Source organism: Lissotriton vulgaris, chromosome 7 (assembly GCF_964263255.1).
Source record: "Lissotriton vulgaris chromosome 7, aLisVul1.2, whole genome shotgun sequence".
NCBI lineage: Eukaryota > Metazoa > Chordata > Amphibia > Caudata > Salamandridae > Lissotriton > Lissotriton vulgaris.
This window is the reverse complement of record NC_141695.1, coordinates 1,598,187,146-1,598,206,617: the sequence shown is the minus strand read 5'-3', so window position 1 is coordinate 1,598,206,617 and position 19,472 is coordinate 1,598,187,146. Positions and strand designations below refer to the sequence as shown.

The following is a 19,472-nucleotide window of genomic DNA, read 5'->3' as shown; positions in this document are numbered from 1 at the left end:
TTATTTAATGCGATTTTATATAGCGCAAACTTTACCCGAAGGTGTCAGAGCGCTTTACATAAGAACCAGTTGCAAAACATAAGGACTAAGGATTACATGCGTTACATAAAAGATACAAACAGAAAAAATTGCAAATGTACAAGATGTAAAGTCACACAAAGAAGAGACTAGTAATTAGAGTTCTCTAAATACATAGGGAAGGGATACGAATGGATATACTCTAAGAGTCACATAGGAATGGTAGATGGTACAAAGGTCTACTGCATATGCTAGTGATTAGAGTTATCTCTATATACATAGATATATATACAAATAGATTTTCTCAGGTCAAGACTTATGTATTTACATAAAATGAGAACTGTAAATAAAAGGGTGACTCAGCTCCTTTTTGCCAGCAAACCTCTTCCCACACTAGATACTAATTTGCTCACTCCTTTTCTGACGTATTGTGTGCAGCTCTGGACTCGTGTCACGTTTCAGGATCTCTGACAGAGGGAGTCTCCATTAGTCGAAAACAATTTTAGAGTTTCGGTTTCTATTACCGCGAGTGACGACTGCCCTGCATGTTCTCGCGCGCAGCGTCACTGGTGGAGACGGGCTGCGCTGCAGGGCGCTGATTAACATGGCAGCCGCCGCCGATACAGGTAAAATACTATTTCCTAGATAGTGCTTCATGATCGCCTGGCAGGGAGGGGGCTCACCATTCCCCCCGAACCCAGGCAGCTAAAAAATGTATCATTTTAAGGCGTCACAATTTTTGTTTCTCATATAAAAATATTTTCTGCCTGAAGTGTTTCAATGGGGAGCCGGAACATGGCACGAACTTGAGTGATTGTGCATTCAGGAAGCGTTTCTAGTTCAAGAGCCTTCTAGGCGCCTTTGCACCATTCGGCTTTTGTTCACTCTGGGTTTCCCATTCATGGATATTCATTTAGAGGTAGCTAGGGGTAGAACTGGCAATCCAAGTCCTGATGAACAAATGAGTTTTCTACACTCTAGGCTGTCTTAAGTCTTTCTTAAACTAGAAAACTTGTTTAAGTCTGTCTGAAGTCAGGAATGGCACTCGGAAGACGGTCTTGATCCAAAGCAAAAGCCTGCATAAATCAGACCCTCTTACATGGCTTAAGGAAGATTTGAGGTGGTTTTAAGACGTGCAACCTCTCTTGGGGTCTTACGTAGAATGCTTGCCATCCCTTGTTTCAGTTAACCTGAACACTTTTTTTTTTAGGTCTGGCTGTTTTGAGGCTGCTTTAGCCGTCTAGCCAGACTATTGTGTTCCCCAAAAATCATATATTATATGCAATAATGGAGGGACATTTGGTGAACAGGTTTCATCATTGGTTTGTTGAAATGCTATTCACATTTTGCTTCTGCCCACCTCAGCATAAAGCATAGGGCACCGGGTCAGCCCACTTTATATATTGGTTCCCTTGACTTGGAGTGACTGCGCAATGCTGGTGCACTTTGTTCATATCCACTTAAAGATAGATTTTTTAAATTCAGTGACAATGTCCTTTTCAACGTATTTTCTTTTACTTTTATTTTTGTATATTATCATATCATTAAGAAACTGTACTTTGAGTACCTAATTATTTGGTGATTTATGTCCCGCTTCGTTTTTAAAGTTGCTGGTATGGCTCTATTGCTGCCTGCAGTTTGAGTGCATGGTTGGAGGATGATTTCTACTTTCACTAAAAATAATTGTAAAATGCATGGCACAATTGAAAGTGTTGTTTCTTTAGTTTTTTATACTTGTAATTCATCCCATTAAGGAACTTTTTTAACTTCTTTTTTTCAATTCAAGTATGTAGTGCTCAGGGAGTACCTGGCTTGGCAGTTCAGGCTGGACTGTTCCCATGAGATGTAGGGTAAAGACTGATTTGCATATGGCTGGGTCCAAACTGGGCTGGCGTAGTAGGCAAAATAATGATGGATTGAACCCAGATCGCTTGACTAGGGCAGAATGTTTGAATCATTCAGCATTCCGTCCATCAGTTGTTGCAGTTTTACACTTTTTGCCCTAAGTGGGATGGGTATGCTCAGACCTGGATCCCTTGCTCACTCTGCCACTGGATTCAAGCTAGCCTGGCTGATGATGAGAGTGGCATACCCCAAAACTGGTCCCAGGATGCTTGTTTCCGGTCCAGGGAGGACCTGGCTTGGCAGTTCGGGCTGGACTGTTCTCATGAGGAATAGGGTCAAGATTGATTTGCCTCTTTGTCAACGGGGTAATCGCCCATCTCAATGCCACTGACTATACTGACGCCCCCAAACTAAATGGCAGCAGGGTGCCCGCAATTATGTTTGCAGACGACACCCTGTTGCTATCTAAAACCCCTATGGGTATACAAAGGATACTTGATTCCTTCGTGGCTTTCTGCCTTGATAGAGGGCTAGAAATCAATGCTGCAAAAACCAAATTCATGGTTTTGAACCCGAGCCAGAAACTGCGCCCGAATCCGCAATTGGGAGCCGTGCGGCTCAAGCGAGTAGCCACCTTCGAATATCTTGGTGTGACCCTCAACGAAACCATGACTTGGGGACCCCATCAGAGTAGGGCAAACCTCAAACTTATACAAACTACTGGGGGCATCTCCCGGATGATGACCGGCTCGTCATACCGCCCATTGGGAGCATTAATCCAGATATATAAGGCCCAGGCTAGGGGAGCGATTATGTACGGGGCTGAACTGTGGGGTCATACGCCCTGTCGGAGCCTGTCACTAACAGAAAATAAGTTCATAAGACAGATAGCCGCACTCCCCCCTAGTACCCCGCTCCTCCCCTTGAGGCTTGATTTAGGGCTACGCCCATTAGCTGACGAGATAAGCTTGAGACCCATAGCCTTCTGGCGTAGGCTATGGAGTAGCAATGATCTCGCAGACTATAGGGCGGAACTGGTCGAATTACTGAATCACCCCAAGGCGCTCAGTATCCCCTGGGTCAAAAACATTCAAGTTACCTGTATGGAATTAGGGCTCCCTGATTTATGGACTGAGCCGGCGATTGTAGCATCAAACATCTCCAAGAGGTCCCTGGCTAATTTGTACCACGAACACAAATGGGCAAGGGCCCAAGCTACCCAGCCAGACGGGTCCTTATCATCTGTGTTCTTGCAAAGCAAGGATCTTTACAGGTTTGAGAAGGCCCTGGATCCTATCTATCCTATACTTGCTAGAAAGCTGTTCCTCCAATGGAGATACGGCACATTGCCCTTTCGGTCCCTTACAAGCTCCTGGTCATCGGCTTCCTCCACAAAGCACTGTCCTGTCTGTGTTGATAAGGAGGAAAACGACTTGCACGTGGTTTTCTTCTGTCCAGCCTACAAGGCAGCAAGAAAATACTGGCTCCTCCCTTTGATAAGGAATATGGGTGGCAGGGAATATGCACCAATGTACAGGATTTTAAAATCTGATGTCTCCGGCCCAACTGTTTTCGCACTTTCAAAATTCCTTACTAATGTCTGGTATACGCGTAATCGCTTCCTAAAGATGTTGGGTTGTACTTAAAATTCTTCTCTTTTTTAAGATGTTTTAAGTCTGTACAGGATCCTTTTAACATATGTATTCAATGTTTTATCTGTTTATGAGAAAGTCACATGTGATTTTTTATCTGTACTGTGTATCTTTTATGGCCGAATGGTCGAAATAAAGATTGGAAATGAATGATTTGCATATGTGGCAACAATAGATTTAACCCAGATCTCTTGACTGGGGGGAGAATGTTTGAATCATTCAGCATTGCGTCGATCATTTTGTGCAGTTACACTTTTCACCCTAAGTGGGATCAGAATGCCCAGACGTGGGCCCCTTGCTCACTGTACTACTGGATTCAAGCTAGCCTGGCTGATGAGGGGTGACATACCCCGAAACCAGTCCCAGGATGCTTGGTTCCGGTCCATGGAGGACCTGGCTTGACAGTTCGGGCTGGACTGTTCCCATGAGAAATAGGGGCAAGACTGATTTGCATATGTCTGGGTTGAAACCGGGCTGGCGTAGTGGGCAAAAGAATGATGGATTTAACCCAGATCTCTTGACTGGGGGAGAATGTTTAAATCATTGAGCATTCCATCCATCATTTGTTGCAGTTACACATTTGTATAACACCAGGCTTTTTAAAAAATTTTTGGGCACATACTGGAATTTGTTTTTCTTAATTCAACCATTGCACCTACATGCCATTGCCAGGCGCCTTGGCTTTGCCACAGCTTGTTTTTTTAATAGGCTTACATTCAACTGTGCTTGATCTAGTTTTAGTGGCAAGTTGGTTATGTATTTTTTAAATCTCTCTTTATTAACCAGATTGCTGCAGCCTTTGGTTGTTCCAAAAATATCTAATGGGTTGGCAGCTGAGCAGAGAGGGATAACAGATAGGTACCCTTACCTCCTCATCACATTTTGTTTTCTTTTATCTGGTTTCAGCCAGAAATGATACACAGAATATTGTTGAAACCTGTATACATCAGGTTACACATTGATCACTGAAGAAGGTACTCAACCACTTGAGCCATCTCATTGAGTCTTTAACTGGTCACACTTTCGATGGCACGTCATCTCACCATTGTAATTATTGCCTGTTTCTTAGTCACTTTTTTCACAATACACAGATAACTCAATGCTTAGATATATTGAAAAGGCTTAAATCCTATAAATAAAACATAACACAGTCGACACCTGATGCTGCCTAGTAGGAAATGTGCCTAAATGAAGCCTTAGTCTACATGGGCAATCATAGTCTGCCCCCCAATAACCATAATGTTTGTGATTGTCATCTCTAAGCTTCAAACTGGAGGGCGGGCCACCCCGGGAGTCCTAATTCATCATAGGGGGGATTCCAGGCACTGATCAAGAAAATCATCAAGTTAATAACAGTGCCTTGTTTCCGCAGAAAAAAACAGAGGCGACAGAAGGCTACTTTGTAATGGGCCATTACTAACATCCTCAAACCCCACGACACAAGCACATGACCCAGCACCTACGAGACCTCCACTGGCTCCCCATCGAGAAGAGAGTGACATTCAAGCTTCTCACCCATGCCTACAAATCCCTCCACAACATCAGACCCAAAAACCTCCATGAAAGAGTCTCCTTCCATGTACCCAAGAGAAACCTCCGCTCCGCCGACCTCGCCCTGGCAGAGACCCCCTGGATCCGCAGAACCAGAGCAGGCGGAAGAGCTTTCTCCTACGTTACGGCAAAAACCTGGAACGAGCTCCCAGTCAACACCAGACGCTTCACCACCCTGCACACCTTCAGGTAGAGGCCTAAGACCTGGCTCTTCGACTGATCCATGCTGCACCCCACCCCACACCCCCAGCACCTTCAAACCCTCACGGGTGAGTAGAGTGCTTTATAAACCCCTGATTGACTGATTGATTGATTGATTGATTGATATCATCTTTTGTCATTCTAATGGTGGCTGGGAGTAGGTGTTAAAGGGGCAGGGCCACTGAATGATACTTTTTACCTTTAGTAAGACCAGAATCATGTATTTTATTGTATTTATAAAATGGATAACTGTAATGTTTAAGAGTGTTTATACATATATAAAGATTGCCAATGTTATAGACTAATTTGAAAAAAATCAATTTTCATTTGAGGGGGACAATGATTTCTTTTTTACACCAGAGGGGGCGCAGCATTAAAAAGTTTGAAGAGCACTGCCCTGCAGAGATGCTGTCCGTCTGCCTCTTGTCTCTCTAACTGACTCGCAAATGTCCCCTTGACATCAGGTTTCCTTCTTGGTTGCTGCTTTTCTCACTTTAGCTTAAGATGGATATCTGATTGGAGACCCTGCACACAACCACTTCATTGGGTGGATGAAGTGGATCAGTCCTATGGAATTACTACATTAAAAAATACCCTCAAACAAGCATTCAGCAGTCAGTGTAAGAAGTAGCACATTTCCGTAAGCCAACAACCCACGCCCTCTCCTCTAGCTGGAGACAGGGTATTTCGAGAGGCTGAGTGGAGATGACGGCACTTTGATACCTCCCGTGAGCAATCAGGATCTGTGGTTAAGATAAAAGTTGTTTGTGGTGCAGCATATTTAATCCCTTCATAGGATAAGAAGTTAGAAGAAGATTTGGTGTTATTATCTTGCAGCCTCCAATTTATTTGAATGTTTTATATAGCACTAGCGAAATCCCGGAGATATCAGAGCACTTTACAGGACAGAGAATAGTTAAGGATTAAAGGTTGAAAAATTATAATCAGTAGAAGAAAAAAACTGTGTAACATAACAAGTGTATCACGAAGAGTAACAAATAGTCCAACACTGTCCATCCGAGCCAAAAGTGATAGATTAAATGCAGAATTGGGTTTGGCTACCCTGTCGAGGGATCCTGTTGGTGTAGCAAACTCGGGGGTGTGAGTTGAAGTATTTGTTCAGTAGTAGACTTTTGAGATTCTGTTTGAAAGAAGTATAGGAAGGGATGCAGCGGAGGTGTTTGGGAAGTGAGTTCCTAAACGATGGAGCATTAACCGAGAAAGAGCATTTCTGGGATGCTTTTTTTATTCATTTTGGGAGAAATGAGCAGGTGCGAATCAGAGCTTCTTAGAGGCTGTGTTCTGTCTGCTCTCAGTAGTTTTTCTAAATAACTAGGATTTGCAGTGTGGTGGGCTTTGTGGGCGACACAAGCTGTCTTGAAAATGCATCATCCTTATATCGGGAGCCAGTTGAGACTCTTGAGAGCAGGTGAGTTGAATCTTTTGGTACCTGTGAGGAGTCTAGCAGCTGCATTAACGGTTGTTCTAAGAGGGGCAAGGTGATGTTTTGGGGTTCAGGTGATTATAGCATTGCCGTAGTCAATTTTGGAGAGGACAAGTGATTGCACTACAGTCATTAGGTCATCAAGTGAGGTAAAGAGTTTAATTGTCTTGAGATGTTTTAGGGTGTAGAATGGGCCTGTGGCTGAATTGTTGATGTTTTCTTTCATTGACATGTTTTTTCCTAAGGTAATTCCCAGGGACTTCATGGAGTTAGAGAGTGTAAGGGGACAGTTACGCGTGTCCATGCTCTTGAACCATTTTTGGCTTGGCAGTTGTTTGCCATTTAGGGAAAAGAGTAAAAGGTCAGTTTTATTTGAATTCAGTTTTAGATGAATGTCGCTAAGCCAGGTGTATATCTTGTTTAGATGGCAGATGTAACTGTGAGATGATAATCTGTAGTAAAGTTGTGTGTCATCGGCATATAAGTGGTATTTCACCCCTACTTGTTTCAGGATAATAGTGAGGGGGTCCTTGTAAATGTAAATGTAGTGTATTTTGTAAAGCAACACAGCTGCCCCAACGGGGCATCCCGGCGCTGTATAACGCTGTGGAACCCTTCCTGGCTCTCCCTGTGAGATGCCCATCCTGGGCACCCCCAAGGTGAAGCCAGGCATCCCAGTGTTGTAGGGGCCGTTGTGGAGATTAAGCAAGCTATTGTCCAGAGTTGCAGTGTAGGACCCATGATTAGATTAGGCGCCGAGGCGAGAATTATCGAGTCCGCAGACATTGAGCCCAAGACCCTGCCGCGTCCGGACTTGAACCCTGGTCCCGGGCCCGATCTCTGCTTCAGAGTCAGCCGCTCTAACCAGTGAGCCACACTGGGCTGGGGCAAGGACAGAGCCTTGTGGAACTCCTTGTGGAACTGATGGAGGTTGTGAGAGGCAGATGCTGATTTTTATTTGTTGCAAGCAATTTGCAGATAGGATGAAAACTATTTTAGGACCGATCCATTGATGCAAGTGCGATTTTTGAGGATTTCAAGTAGAGCTTGGAGGTTGACTGTGTCAAATGTCGCCGGTAGATCGAGTAGGATTAAGAGGCAAGAGTCGCCTTCATTTAAAGTTCTGAGAATGTAATTTGATGTATTGAGCATAGCAGTTTCAGTGCTGCAGCCTTTCTGAATCCTGATTGAAAGGTGTCTTGGAGGTTGAATTTCGATAAATGACATTGATCAACCTGTCCTCAGAGGAGGTTTCTTTTGGGGGGATGGGCGTGGGGATGGGTGTTGGTCAACATTGTTATTGTAGGGGAGGAGCCAAGCCGGCGTCCACGATGGCCGCCCAGTCCCTCGGCTCCGAGTACCATCTCCTCCCGAGGGTACCTTCTGCTTAATATCCTGACCCGTAATGGTACACACGGGTACATGAACAGTCCCGGCGATTGATGTCGCAATCCTGAGGTTCGTCCCTGCTTCCCACGGGGAGAAACAGCCAACGGCGTTTGCGGCCCGCAGCAGCCCAAAGACCGGGGACTCGACTGGATTGAAGGGCCGGTCACCGAGTGAACAACAGCGGCCACCAGTGGCAGGGAGGGGCCGGTCGGCTCCGGGTCGAAAAGAAACGGCAGATTCTTACAAAACTCACTCGGGTCGATTGGGGGCACGAGTCGGGGACGAGCCTGTCGCTGTGTCCCTGAGTGGATTCATTATTTGCTGGAACTTTGCTCGCTTGCCGCCGGGGAGTGTTCTGAGACCCGTCCCGCTAACGGCGGGAGAATCCCGAATTTGTGCCGAGCCGCGACCCAACAGTGTTGTCTCCATCGGTGGCTGCGATTTGGCTGCACTTTAACTGTTTCAGTGGCCCTGATGTTGGTACCATGACGCCTGATGCCCCACTGAGTGTGCCTCGGCCCCAATCCAGGATGGTGCTTACCCGGAACATAGCGAGGGGAGCAGAGTGCAGCTTCTGGGAGACCGAGTCCCGACCTAAGGTACACCATACGGAGAAAGGGAGCATGACAAAAGGGGGGCACGGAGCAGAACTACACCTTGGCGATCTTCTGGCTGCCTTAGCTGACCTTCGCGACACCCTGGAGCAGGATGCCCGATCACTGGGGGGTAAAATGGATGATGTGGTTTTTGTGGCGGAGCGAATGAGACCGGGTGGTCCGTGGACGCACAGCGAGAAGCCTTACTTTCTACCCAGATGCAACAATATGGCGTCGGTCACTGATACCGAAGAGTCCGAGACACAAACTCTCGAACCATCTCCAGTTAGTGATGTCGGTGACCTTGGACTATCTGTGGGCCTTAGCCTGGGACCGAGCGATGGAATTTCTCTCCACGCGATGCTGTTAGTATCTCTGTTTCTGCTCCAGCCGTGCTTGGACATTGTGACAATCTTCCCCTGCTCTGTTTTGCTGATCGAAGTGTGGCAGTCATGTTATTGCGCCAGGTTGGGTCCATCATACTGGCGGGAAACGGGCTTGGCTGAGGTCCGGTTGCATCGAAACACTGCAGACTTGCTGCTGTTTGGGTTTGCTTTGGTATTCCGATTCCCTATGATTATGGACTTGGAGTGCGATAATTTGGGGCGCCATCGCGGTGTGAGCAGGACTGGACAAGGATAAATGCTGTTTCCTCCGTGTTGATATTTTCTGATTATGGGTTCTTGAGGGATGTGCGACGTATTGTTTTACTTATTGACATATTGGGCTGATTCTGTGCCTAGTGACTTGTTCTACTGTGCTGACTTTAGCAGATGTGTTTTACATCCTGTGCAAACAAAATACTTGCATGAGGGAGAGGCCGGGGGACTGTTAGGGGGCTCCTCTCCGTTTCTCACTTCTTTCTTCGTAGTTGTAGACTTGAACCCCCCGTTCTTCCTTTTCTCTTCTTCTCTCCTTCATAGACTTCGGAGTTCATCCTTTCTTTCTTCCCTTTCTTGGGTTCTTCTTTTAGTATAGGTGGGTGGTAGTTCTCTTTCTCTCTCTTCTAAATTTCGGGTTCCATACAATGGGCGACAGGCACGCTGCTGAGGGGGAGGCCGTAGCCGGAGGCAGGGGTGCAGGGTGGGGGGTTAGGGGAGGGGTACTTTCTGTTTTCTTTCCCCTTTTTCCGTTTCTAGGGCCCCTTTCTCTTTCTTGTTCTGCCTGGCTTTCTCTTTCTCTTCTCTCTTTTTCTTATCTTCGGGATTCCGAGTGGTAGGTGGCTTGCTGTATGTTCTTATGTCTCAAACTGCAAAGGTGGATGTTATAACAAAGTTCTCAGCTACAGCGGGCATGTGCTGCATTGGGGGGCGTAATGTGCTAATTATTGTCTGTCCTGTTTAATGTACGTCAGTGCCAACGCCCTGCCCCCAGTGGTCCCGACTGTGAATATCCTGTTTAAAGATATCCCCTTGTTTTGGTATTATTGGATTGTATGACATCGGATCCTGTTCTTCCTTAAAAACTCTTAAAAGAAACCTCTCTTATCCTGGTACCGTTACGGTGCGGACAGTATCCTGGACTTCGATAGGGCATTGAAGAGGCGGAATGTTGCATATGTTTGGCTTTATTGATTTGCATTGACCGTCCCTGAAATAATGGCCGGCTGTGATTATTCTAGGCCTGATATTGTATTTGCCTTATGTGACAATAAAGGTTTACCAAAAACTTTAAAAAAAAAACAAAACATTGTTATTGTAGGCCCACATCAGGTGAGAGAAGCTCACCCTGTCCTTTGTGTTTGCATTCTAATATTTGCAATTTTGTTTTTTCTACGTAAATGAAGGTCTACTTGCTATGTGTGAAGTGGTTAATTGCAACCTTTATCTCTGAGGCCTATTCGGGAGCCTTCTCATGGGGTGTACTAGAATTTTTAAACCCCTCTTAAACCTATCCACACCTTATTCTGAAAAAACTATAAAAGCAACGCTCTCTAATTTCTTTCAAAATTGGGGAAAGATTGAGGACAAAGAGGTGGTACCTTAAAACAAAGTAATTGTACTTTTTGCTCTACAAAAGTAAACTCAGTTTGGCTCCCTGTTAACACAGAATGAAGCACTATACAAGCAACTCTATTGTGCATCATCCAGAGTTCCCTTGATCACAATCAATTTGCATATTTTTGTGATGCAGGTGGATTTGTTAAGGTTATCAAATGAAATTTCTTTAATTGAATGATCCAGAGTTTCTTTGGACTTCCCAGCCCTGGGTTCTGGCAGGGATCCCCCTCATCTAGGAAGTGGAGAGTTCATCTCTTGTATTTTCTTTTTTTCCGAAAAGTCCTTCCTCGTATTGGCATACCTTCTACCAAAGCCTTCACAGATAATTTCCACCACAACCGATCCGCAGAACAAACACCTGCCACTTCCCTCCTTCTGCTCTTCCGCTTGATGTAGTGTTATATTCTCCCACCTTTGTTGTATATACACCTAAGTGGTTTTTAGGTCTCGCTGATCCAGCACGCGGTGCGGAGCCGATCACTGACGCTGACGAGGAGCTGGTGCCTTCCTGAGCCCTCCACGTGGCGAGCCTCCCTCCGTGGTGCTGATTGCTGCCTGGGCGCACCCTCGAGGCCGCTGGCGCCGGGCTCCCCCCGGCTGAAGACGCTGCGACCACCCGGGCGCTGCGATTACGAGAGGCCCCGGCTTGGGCGGGAAAGAGAGGCCGGACCCGGAGAGGACGCCGGAGGCTCTCCCCACACGAGCCCCAGCTCCAGATCACACATCCTCCGCGGGACCCTCACGGTGAGCTGCAGCCTCCGCGCCGCCCCCTCCCCCTGTCTGTCCCTGGCGGGGTCTGGCGCTAGGAGGGCCCTGCTTCAGCCCTGACCGCCATCTTCACCCCCTGATCGGGTGCTAGTGGGGCTGCATCTGGAGGCGGGTGGCCGACTCGCACGCCCACGCGATCCCCTGCTACCGAACACCCTGCTGCCCTAGCGAGTCTTGACGGAGGACTGTGGGGCTGCCGGGGCGCTGCACTTGGGGAAGGCCCTGACTTAAACGGGAACGGGAGGCCGAGTCTTGCCACAGCCATCGGAGGTTCCCAGCCCGTGGGACCCGGACTCTGGCCACCACGGGGGGACTGATGATAAAGGACCTCCACCACTCCCCCTGCCTGCACGCCGCCTTGCCTCCCCGGCAGAGTCATCTCACTCGCCCACATAGCCCCCCTGCGCACCGGACCCCTGCTGCCCTGGCGCACCTTGCAGACTGACATCAGGCCAGCCCTGCCTCAGGTTTGCGGAGGCCCTATCGCACCCCGCCATCTCCTGCCTTGCGGTCTAGAGCCCCTGATCGTGGACCCTGGGTTGCTGGAACACCGGGGCACCTGTGAGACCTCCCTTGGACTCTTCTCCACCGCGGACCGGGGGCTACACGCAACAGCTTACCCTCCCCCCGCTATCCTTGGACGCCCTGAGCGGACCATGACCCGTGGCAAAGGGAACAAGCCGGACCCCCCAACGGCGGTGACCAGAGGTACGTCAGTGGCTTCCATGTGGGGCAAGGCGGGCTCGCCGCCATCTTCCGGGGGCCCCTCAACATCGGGGGGAAGCCTCTGCCGCCTGCTGACTCCCCCCCCAGTGACTCAGGCCTTCATGTCCTCCTTCATGGCTGACTTAAAGTCCGAAATCGGATCCCTCAGGACGGAGGTTCACTCGTGCGTCAAAGAGCTGCGTAAGGAAGTCACCGACCTCGGCGACCGGGTTGACGGCCTGGAGAAGACGGTTGACTCCCGTACCGAAGACCTGGAGCAGATCTGGCAGAGGGTGGCGACCCTAGAAGAGCAACATATCCAGCTCCAGATCAAGCAGGAGGACCTGGAAAACAGGGGGCGACGCAACAACCTTCGCATACGGGGTGTGCCACTCGGAGAAGAGGGGACTGATACCATGGCCTACGTAGCCCTACTCCTGCACGCGGTGTGGGGCGAGGAAGACGCCCCCCCACCGCGCCTCGATCGCGCACATCGAGTCTTTGGAGCGGGGGGCAAGGCGGGCCTCCTGCCCGACATTGTCACCAGGCTCCACTACTTCACGGAGAAGGAGGCCATACTAAAAGCGGCTAGAGACAACCCGGACCTGCGGTATGAAGGCCACAAGATCCAGATCTTCCAAGACTTGGCTCCCACCACGCTCCACAGGAGGAAGGTCTTCCGCCCGATCACGGAGAGACTCCGGGCCCTCAACGTTTCCTATCAGTGGGGACACCCTTTTGCCCCCATCTTTCGGTGGGAGGGCAAACGAAGGGCCCTCCGATCCTACCGAGAAGCGGCGCAATTGCTTGATATGCCGGGGTCCCCGGACCACAGCCCATCCCGCTCTCATCACCCGGAGAGGGCCCCTCCGCGCCCAGACTGGTCCACTGTGCGCAAACGTCACCAGTCCCCCCCAGTGGATAGCCTCTCCGCCTCACAGACCAAGCAAGACATTATCGCTCACATTCGCTCCCTCGAGGGCGACCGTGAGGAGCAGGCCTCCCAGCTTCTCGCCTCCGGCACTGAAGGAGGGGACCGCCCCTCAACTCCGGACGACCACTGAACTTGATTAAAGAGACCCATGCTGCCCTGGCCTGCACTCGCCCCCCTGGGCACCTGGACCTGTCCTACCAAGCCTCGGCGATCTGACCCTGCTGTTCTTGGGGTTGGGGTTCCCCTCCTCTCTAGAGGGCCGCCTCCGCGGCTTTCCCCCCCCTGTGGGGGTCAGGAGGAGCAGACAATGGGCCTCGCCCCTATCGGGCCCTGCATCACATCGTCGAGCTTCAGTGCCCTCTTGGCGCCTGGCCCGAATCTGAGGGCTCCCCGGCTCGAATCACCCCTGGACTTCCTTGCGACAGCGGGGTGGACGGGCTGCGAGACGACCGGACTTCATTTCACTCACCCAGATCTCCGATCCCTCCCTTTGTCCCGTAGGAAGTGACATTCCTGTGTTCATCCGAACCCTCGGGTAGAGGATGTCCGGTACCTGGGACAATGTACAATGGCCCTGTTGGCCTGTTCTGGTTGTATTTCTTCTCTATGCCCTTTATCTTCTTTCTCTCTCTTTTCTTCCTACTTTTCTCTCGCGCAGCTCTTTCTTCCTATTCTCTCCCCGCGCTTGCAGAGGGGTGGCACGGTGGGACCCACGGGGGTTGGCACGCTGGGGGCGAGGTGAGGCTGACACTGCCCTGTCTGCGGGAGGGGATGCTTCATTGGTACTTGCGCAGCTCCGCCCCCCCTTAATGCGATGACAGCGAGCATCCCCGCGCCCTTGAAGGTCCTATCACTCAATGTCAAAGGGCTCAACTCCCCCAACAAACGGAACCAGATATGGCGCTATCTCCTGCTTCACTCCCCTGACATTATCCTCCTCCAGGAGACGCACCTTCTCAAGGGGGACACTAAGCGCATGGCGCACCCTAGATACCCCACACAGTTCTGGGCCTCGTCTGACACTAAGACGGCGGGGGTGGCAATTCTCTGCAGGGCTGGCTTCAGACGGGGACCCACGAAACCCTTCAAGAGTGCTGACGGGCGCTTCCTCCGAGCCACGGTGCAGATGGGTTGTGCAAAGTTCACTCTGGGATGTGTATATAAGCCCAACCAGTCGCAGGACAAATACCTCCAGGCGCTCCTACGAGACCAGTTCCCACCAGGCGATCCTAGCGTGATCTTGGGCGGAGACTTCAATCTAGTGTGGGACCCTGAGTTGGATCGGGCGGGGGCCTCTTTTAATGGCACGGGGGCAATGTCCTCTACCCTTAGAACACAGCTTACAGACCTGGGGCTCGTGGATGTGTGGCGCTACCACAACCCGGGAACCCGGGACTACTCCTTTTATTCACATTCCCATAGGACATACTCCCGTATTGACTATCTTTTCACCTCCCTTGAATTGGCCCGAGACTCCTTGACTGCTGCTATATCCGACATCTCCCTATCGGACCACGCACACGTGGAACTTTTGCTACAAGATCCCCTGGCCCATGCCGCTCGTGAGCAGAGGTGGGTACTCCCGCCGAGTGTCCTACGGGACCCGGAGGATGTTGCCAGCATCCGTGACGCCATAGACTCGTACTTCGCTATTAATGATACCCCTGACTTGTCCTTCCATACGATCTGGGATGCCTTCAAGGCCACCATTAGGGGCCACATTACCTCCCTGGCGGTGGCGCGGAGGAAGGAGGCGTTTAAGCTAGAAACCGACCAGGCTAGTGAGATCAAACTAGCGGAGGCTCGGGACAGGGACTCCCCCTCTCAGGCGTCTAAGAGAACGCTCGCCAACCTCAGGGGGCAACTCCGCACGCTGCGCACCAACAAGGCAGAGCACTCCCTGCTGGCGCTCAAACAACGCTACTATGAGGGCGGGGACAAAGTTGGACGCCTGCTGGCAGGCAGGCTGCGTGCGCGTGCAGCCAGGGCCCACATCGCCAATGTCAAGCGGCAGGATGGCACCTGCGCCACCTCTGAAAAAGCCAAGCAGGAAGCCTTCGCCACCTACTACTCCTCCCTGTATGCTGAGGAGCCTACCTCTGCGGAGGCGCGGGAAGCCGTTCTTGCGGATTTTGAGGGGTCTCCGCTGTCCCCGGCATGTGCAGCTACACTAGAAGGTCCCCTGCAGGAGGAGGAAGTAACGGAGGCCGTCAAGGACCTCCCCATTGGGAAAACCCCGGGACCAGACGGTCTGCCATTGGCCTTCTACCGCCTATTTCTGACCCAGCTCCGCCCGCACCTGCTGCGGCTGTACGGTTCCTTCTCTGACACCACTGGCCCGTCCCCCGATATGGGCCTGGCGGAGATCGCCCTGATCCCCAAGCCTGGGAAAGACCCTGCTCTGTGCGCCTCCTACCGCCCCATCGCCCTCCTGAATACCGATCTTAAGATCTACACCAAGATCCTGGCCAAACGGTTAGACCCGTACATGCCGGGACTGGTCAACCCGGACCAGGTGGGGTTTATTCGGGATAGACAGGGGGCCGACAATGTGCGCAGGCTGGCACACTTAGTGGGGAAGGTACGGCATTGGGATATACCGGCCTGCCTCCTCTCGCTAGACGCAGAAAAGGCCTTCGACCGGGTCGACTGGACCTTCTTGCGAGCGGTCCTCCGGAAACTTGGTCTTGGCCCTAAAATGATCTCTAGGTGCATGGCCCCCTATCTCGGACCACAGGCCAGGATTCGGGTCAACGGCCAACTAACACCGCCGCTCTCGATTCACAGGGGCACGAGGCAGGGATGTCCGCTCTCGCCTCTCCTGTTCGCCCTAGCGGTGGAGCCGCTGGCGGAGCTGATTAGGCGCACTCCTGACATCCGCGGGGGACGTGCCAACAAAGTGGCGCTGTTCACAGATGATCTGATCCTTACTCTTACGCGCCCTCGAGACTCCCTCCCGGCGGTGCATGACGCCCTCTCCCTGTTTGAACGAGCCTCTGGCCTTAAGATTAACCACACCAAATCCTGGGCGCTTAATCTCACCATCCCTGAGGAGGAGGTCAACTTCCTGAAAGGGGTTACACCCTACCGTTGGGCGGAGAACCACATCAAATACTTGGGTCTGGACCTAACACCCCACTTGGACTCATGGTCCGCGCGGAACTGGGCATCTTGCCGCAAAGAAGTCCTGGCGGACCTGCGGAAATGGAAGCCCTTGATGATTTCCTGGCTAGGGCGGCTCAACGCGGTCAAGATGTCGGTCCTCCCCCGTATTCTATATGTTTTCCAGTGCTTACCCACCCCAATCCCGCTACACTGCATTAAGAGTCTCCAACGCGACCTCACGTCCTTCATCTGGGGTGGCAAGCGACCCCGGTTCTCACAGAAGGTCCTCATGGAACCGAGGGACAGGGGCGGCCTGGCCTGTCCAAATCTTCTCCACTACTACTGGGCGGCGCACCTTCGGTTCGTCATAGAATGGGGTGCACGCGAGAGCGACAAGCACTGGTTCCACATGGACCGGGTGGTCACGGGGCGCACCATATGGGACCTGCCTTGGCTACCGCACGTGGCGCGATCCAGGAGTGCATACATGGCGGTCCCGACAAAAACAGTTCTTGACGTCTGGGACAGGGTGGCGGTGTCCAAGGGCCTGACCACGTTCCCCTCTCCACACACCCCCATCGCTGGTAACCCGCACTTTCCCCCTGCAGCCCGGACCCGCGCTTTTGAGACTTGGACGCAAGGGGACTGCAGGGTTAAAGGAGACCTCTTTCTTGGAGGGGCACCGAAATCATGGCCCGACTGCAGGGAAGAATTCGGTCTCCCCTCGACCGCCGGCCTACAGTATGCACAACTGCGCCATTGGACTATGGGAGATGACATGTATCGGGCCGCCACCAGGGCCTACACGCCATTTGAGAAACTGGCACGCTCCCTCGGGGGGCTGAAAAGACTTATCTCCCAGATCTATAGCATCCTGCAGCACCCCACCGCTACACCTGCGCACCCCTACCAGAGGCAATGGCAGTCGGTGGCCGGCGCTGATATCACGCCTTCTCAGTGGGCCCGGCTGTGGACTGACATCCCTAAAACCTTTCGCAGCATTCCGCAGAGGGAAAACGCATACAAGATGCTAACGCAATGGTACTATACCCCCCTGAGACTCAGCAAAATGTTCCCTACTTCCTCGCCGCTATGCTGGAGGTGTGGCACTGCGACTGGCGACTTCGTACACATCTGGTGGTCATGCCCTACTCTAGCTGTCTTCTGGAAAGAGGTCCTCAGTCACATCAAGAGGGTGTTGGGTTTCCCCCTACCTGAAGAGGTTTGCACGCTCCTGCTGGGCATTCGACCCCCTGCACTTAGGGCCCTCACGCGCAGCGACTGGATCCTCACACTCCACATGTTAGGCGCTGCCAAGCAACTCATTGCTCTGTACTGGAAGCGGGCTGAGGCGCCGCCGATAGCCTCCTGGTTTGTACGCCTCTGGCAGGTCCTGACTATGGAGCTGCTCACGGCGCGGATACAATCGAGGGGCGTGCGTTTTAAGGCAGTGTGGGAACCCCTCGTGCGCCATCTGTGCTCCATCAGCTACGCCCGCCACATGCCCCCCAGGCTTCGTGCTCTGCAGTTATTTGAGGACGCCCTCATCCCTGCTGACCCGAGCAGACTAGGTCCTTAACTGCTCCCCCCAGCGTAGGCGCTGTTGCGCTCTAACACGCCGCGCACCCGCTAGCGTTTTTGCCCCCCATCCGGCGACTGATATCTTCCCCCTTGACCCCTCTCCCCCTCGCCACTGCTCAATCTTCTTCCGACTTTCTCTTCCTTCCTACTTGCCACTCTGGCTTCCGCCCCCCTATGGGGCAGTTTGGGCCCCGTTGGGCCTTTGAAAAACGTGACACTACAGCTCGCACTTCCATATGCGCCTCCCCCGCACAACGGTGCAACATCCGCACATGACCACCTCTTGCTATCACTACCCCTAAGCCACGCGGCCGGCCCCTTCTGGGGGTTGTAGGCAGGGCGCTGTGTTAACGCTCCAACCCCCCCCTGGTTGCTCACGCCTTCAAGTTCTTCTATGCGCGGCCGGACCCGATACGGGGTTGTAGGCTTATCGCTGTGTTCACAATAAAAACAGATTTGAACAAAAAAAAAAATAAATCCTGGTCCCATCTTAGAAGCTGTATTAAGAGCTGAGTGCAGTGCTTAATTTGAGCCGGTGGTTTCCGGTGCTTGGCACGGGCACTTAATTGTCAACACTGTTGTTTATGACTTCTGCCACATGGTGGCGCTGTCTGTCTGATTTACAGATGAGCACAACAGTTGTATATTAATTCAAAATACATTGGAGTAGGCTAATACCTGCCGCCCAACCATTCTTATAGCTTTGCTTTAGGGCTTGGAATTGTCTGAATTGTCGCACTTGTAGGAGTGTGATGTTTTGTAATTGTGCCAGTACTGCCATTGGCAGCGTTGACAGGGGCAAGGGGTAGTGTAAGGTGCAGGGGGCTGAGTTGATACCCATTATGGCACATCGACAGCTTGTTAGTATCAGTGGCGTAGCAAGACCTACTGCCACCCGGGGCGGCCCCGAAGTATGCTGCCCATTGCAGGTAAGAGCAGGATGGTGGCCAACAGGCTACTTGTTCTTGGGAGGCGGGGAATGGCGGTAGTCAACAGACACAACTTGCTCACCTATGCCATCTCAAAAAGAGTGCCGCCCAGGGCTGAACTCTTACCCTCGTCCCTCCCCCGTCAACCGCTAGCTACACCACTGGTTAGTATGGAGAGCTTAGGGCGTGTTTAGATCTGAGGCACTGTACGTAATAAGAGTTTCTCGGTTGACGTCAACGACACCCAAAGTCATTAAGACTGGAGTTTGGTTTAGCCAGGCAAAGACTGGAGGTTAAAATACGGTACCAAAGCTGTACAGACTATAGTACGACTTGGAACTCTTGATGTTTTGAAACTTTGTTCATTCTGGCGCCCAGGCTCCTCCTGTACTGCGAATGTCTGACATAATATCGACAGACAGAATATCGACATGCAAAAATATCGGAGCAAAAATATCGACAGCAAAAATATCGGAATCCTATCTTCATTAAGGTAAGTACAAAAATATCGAAAAAATAATATTGTAGTACAAAAATATCGGAATCAAAAATATCGTTTTTTTAAATGTATTAATAATAATGTAAAAATAATTTTAAAATACATATAATTTTACAACTATTAAATAAAAATATTAAAACAAAATTAAAACTAATACATATACATTTAAAATAAATAAAACACTTAATAATTTAAAGTAATTTTAATTTTTTTCATCTAATTTATTTGATTTAATGTAATATTTTTTTGTTTTTA

General features: G+C 50.8%; 1 protein-coding gene across 3 annotated transcripts in view; it reads left to right on the top strand.

Annotated features, from left to right (window-relative positions):
- The first annotated feature begins 566 nt into the window (after positions 1–566).
- ZBP1 (Z-DNA binding protein 1) overlaps positions 567–19,472 on the top strand; it is a 236,830-nt gene continuing 217,924 nt past the window's right edge. For all 3 annotated transcript variants that reach the window (XM_086932516.1, XM_086932514.1, XM_086932515.1), the window contains exon 1: positions 567–644. In XM_086932516.1, the coding sequence (XP_086788642.1) occupies positions 623–644 (22 nt within the window). In that variant the 5' untranslated portion in view covers positions 567–622. The remainder of the gene's footprint in view (positions 645–19,472) is intronic.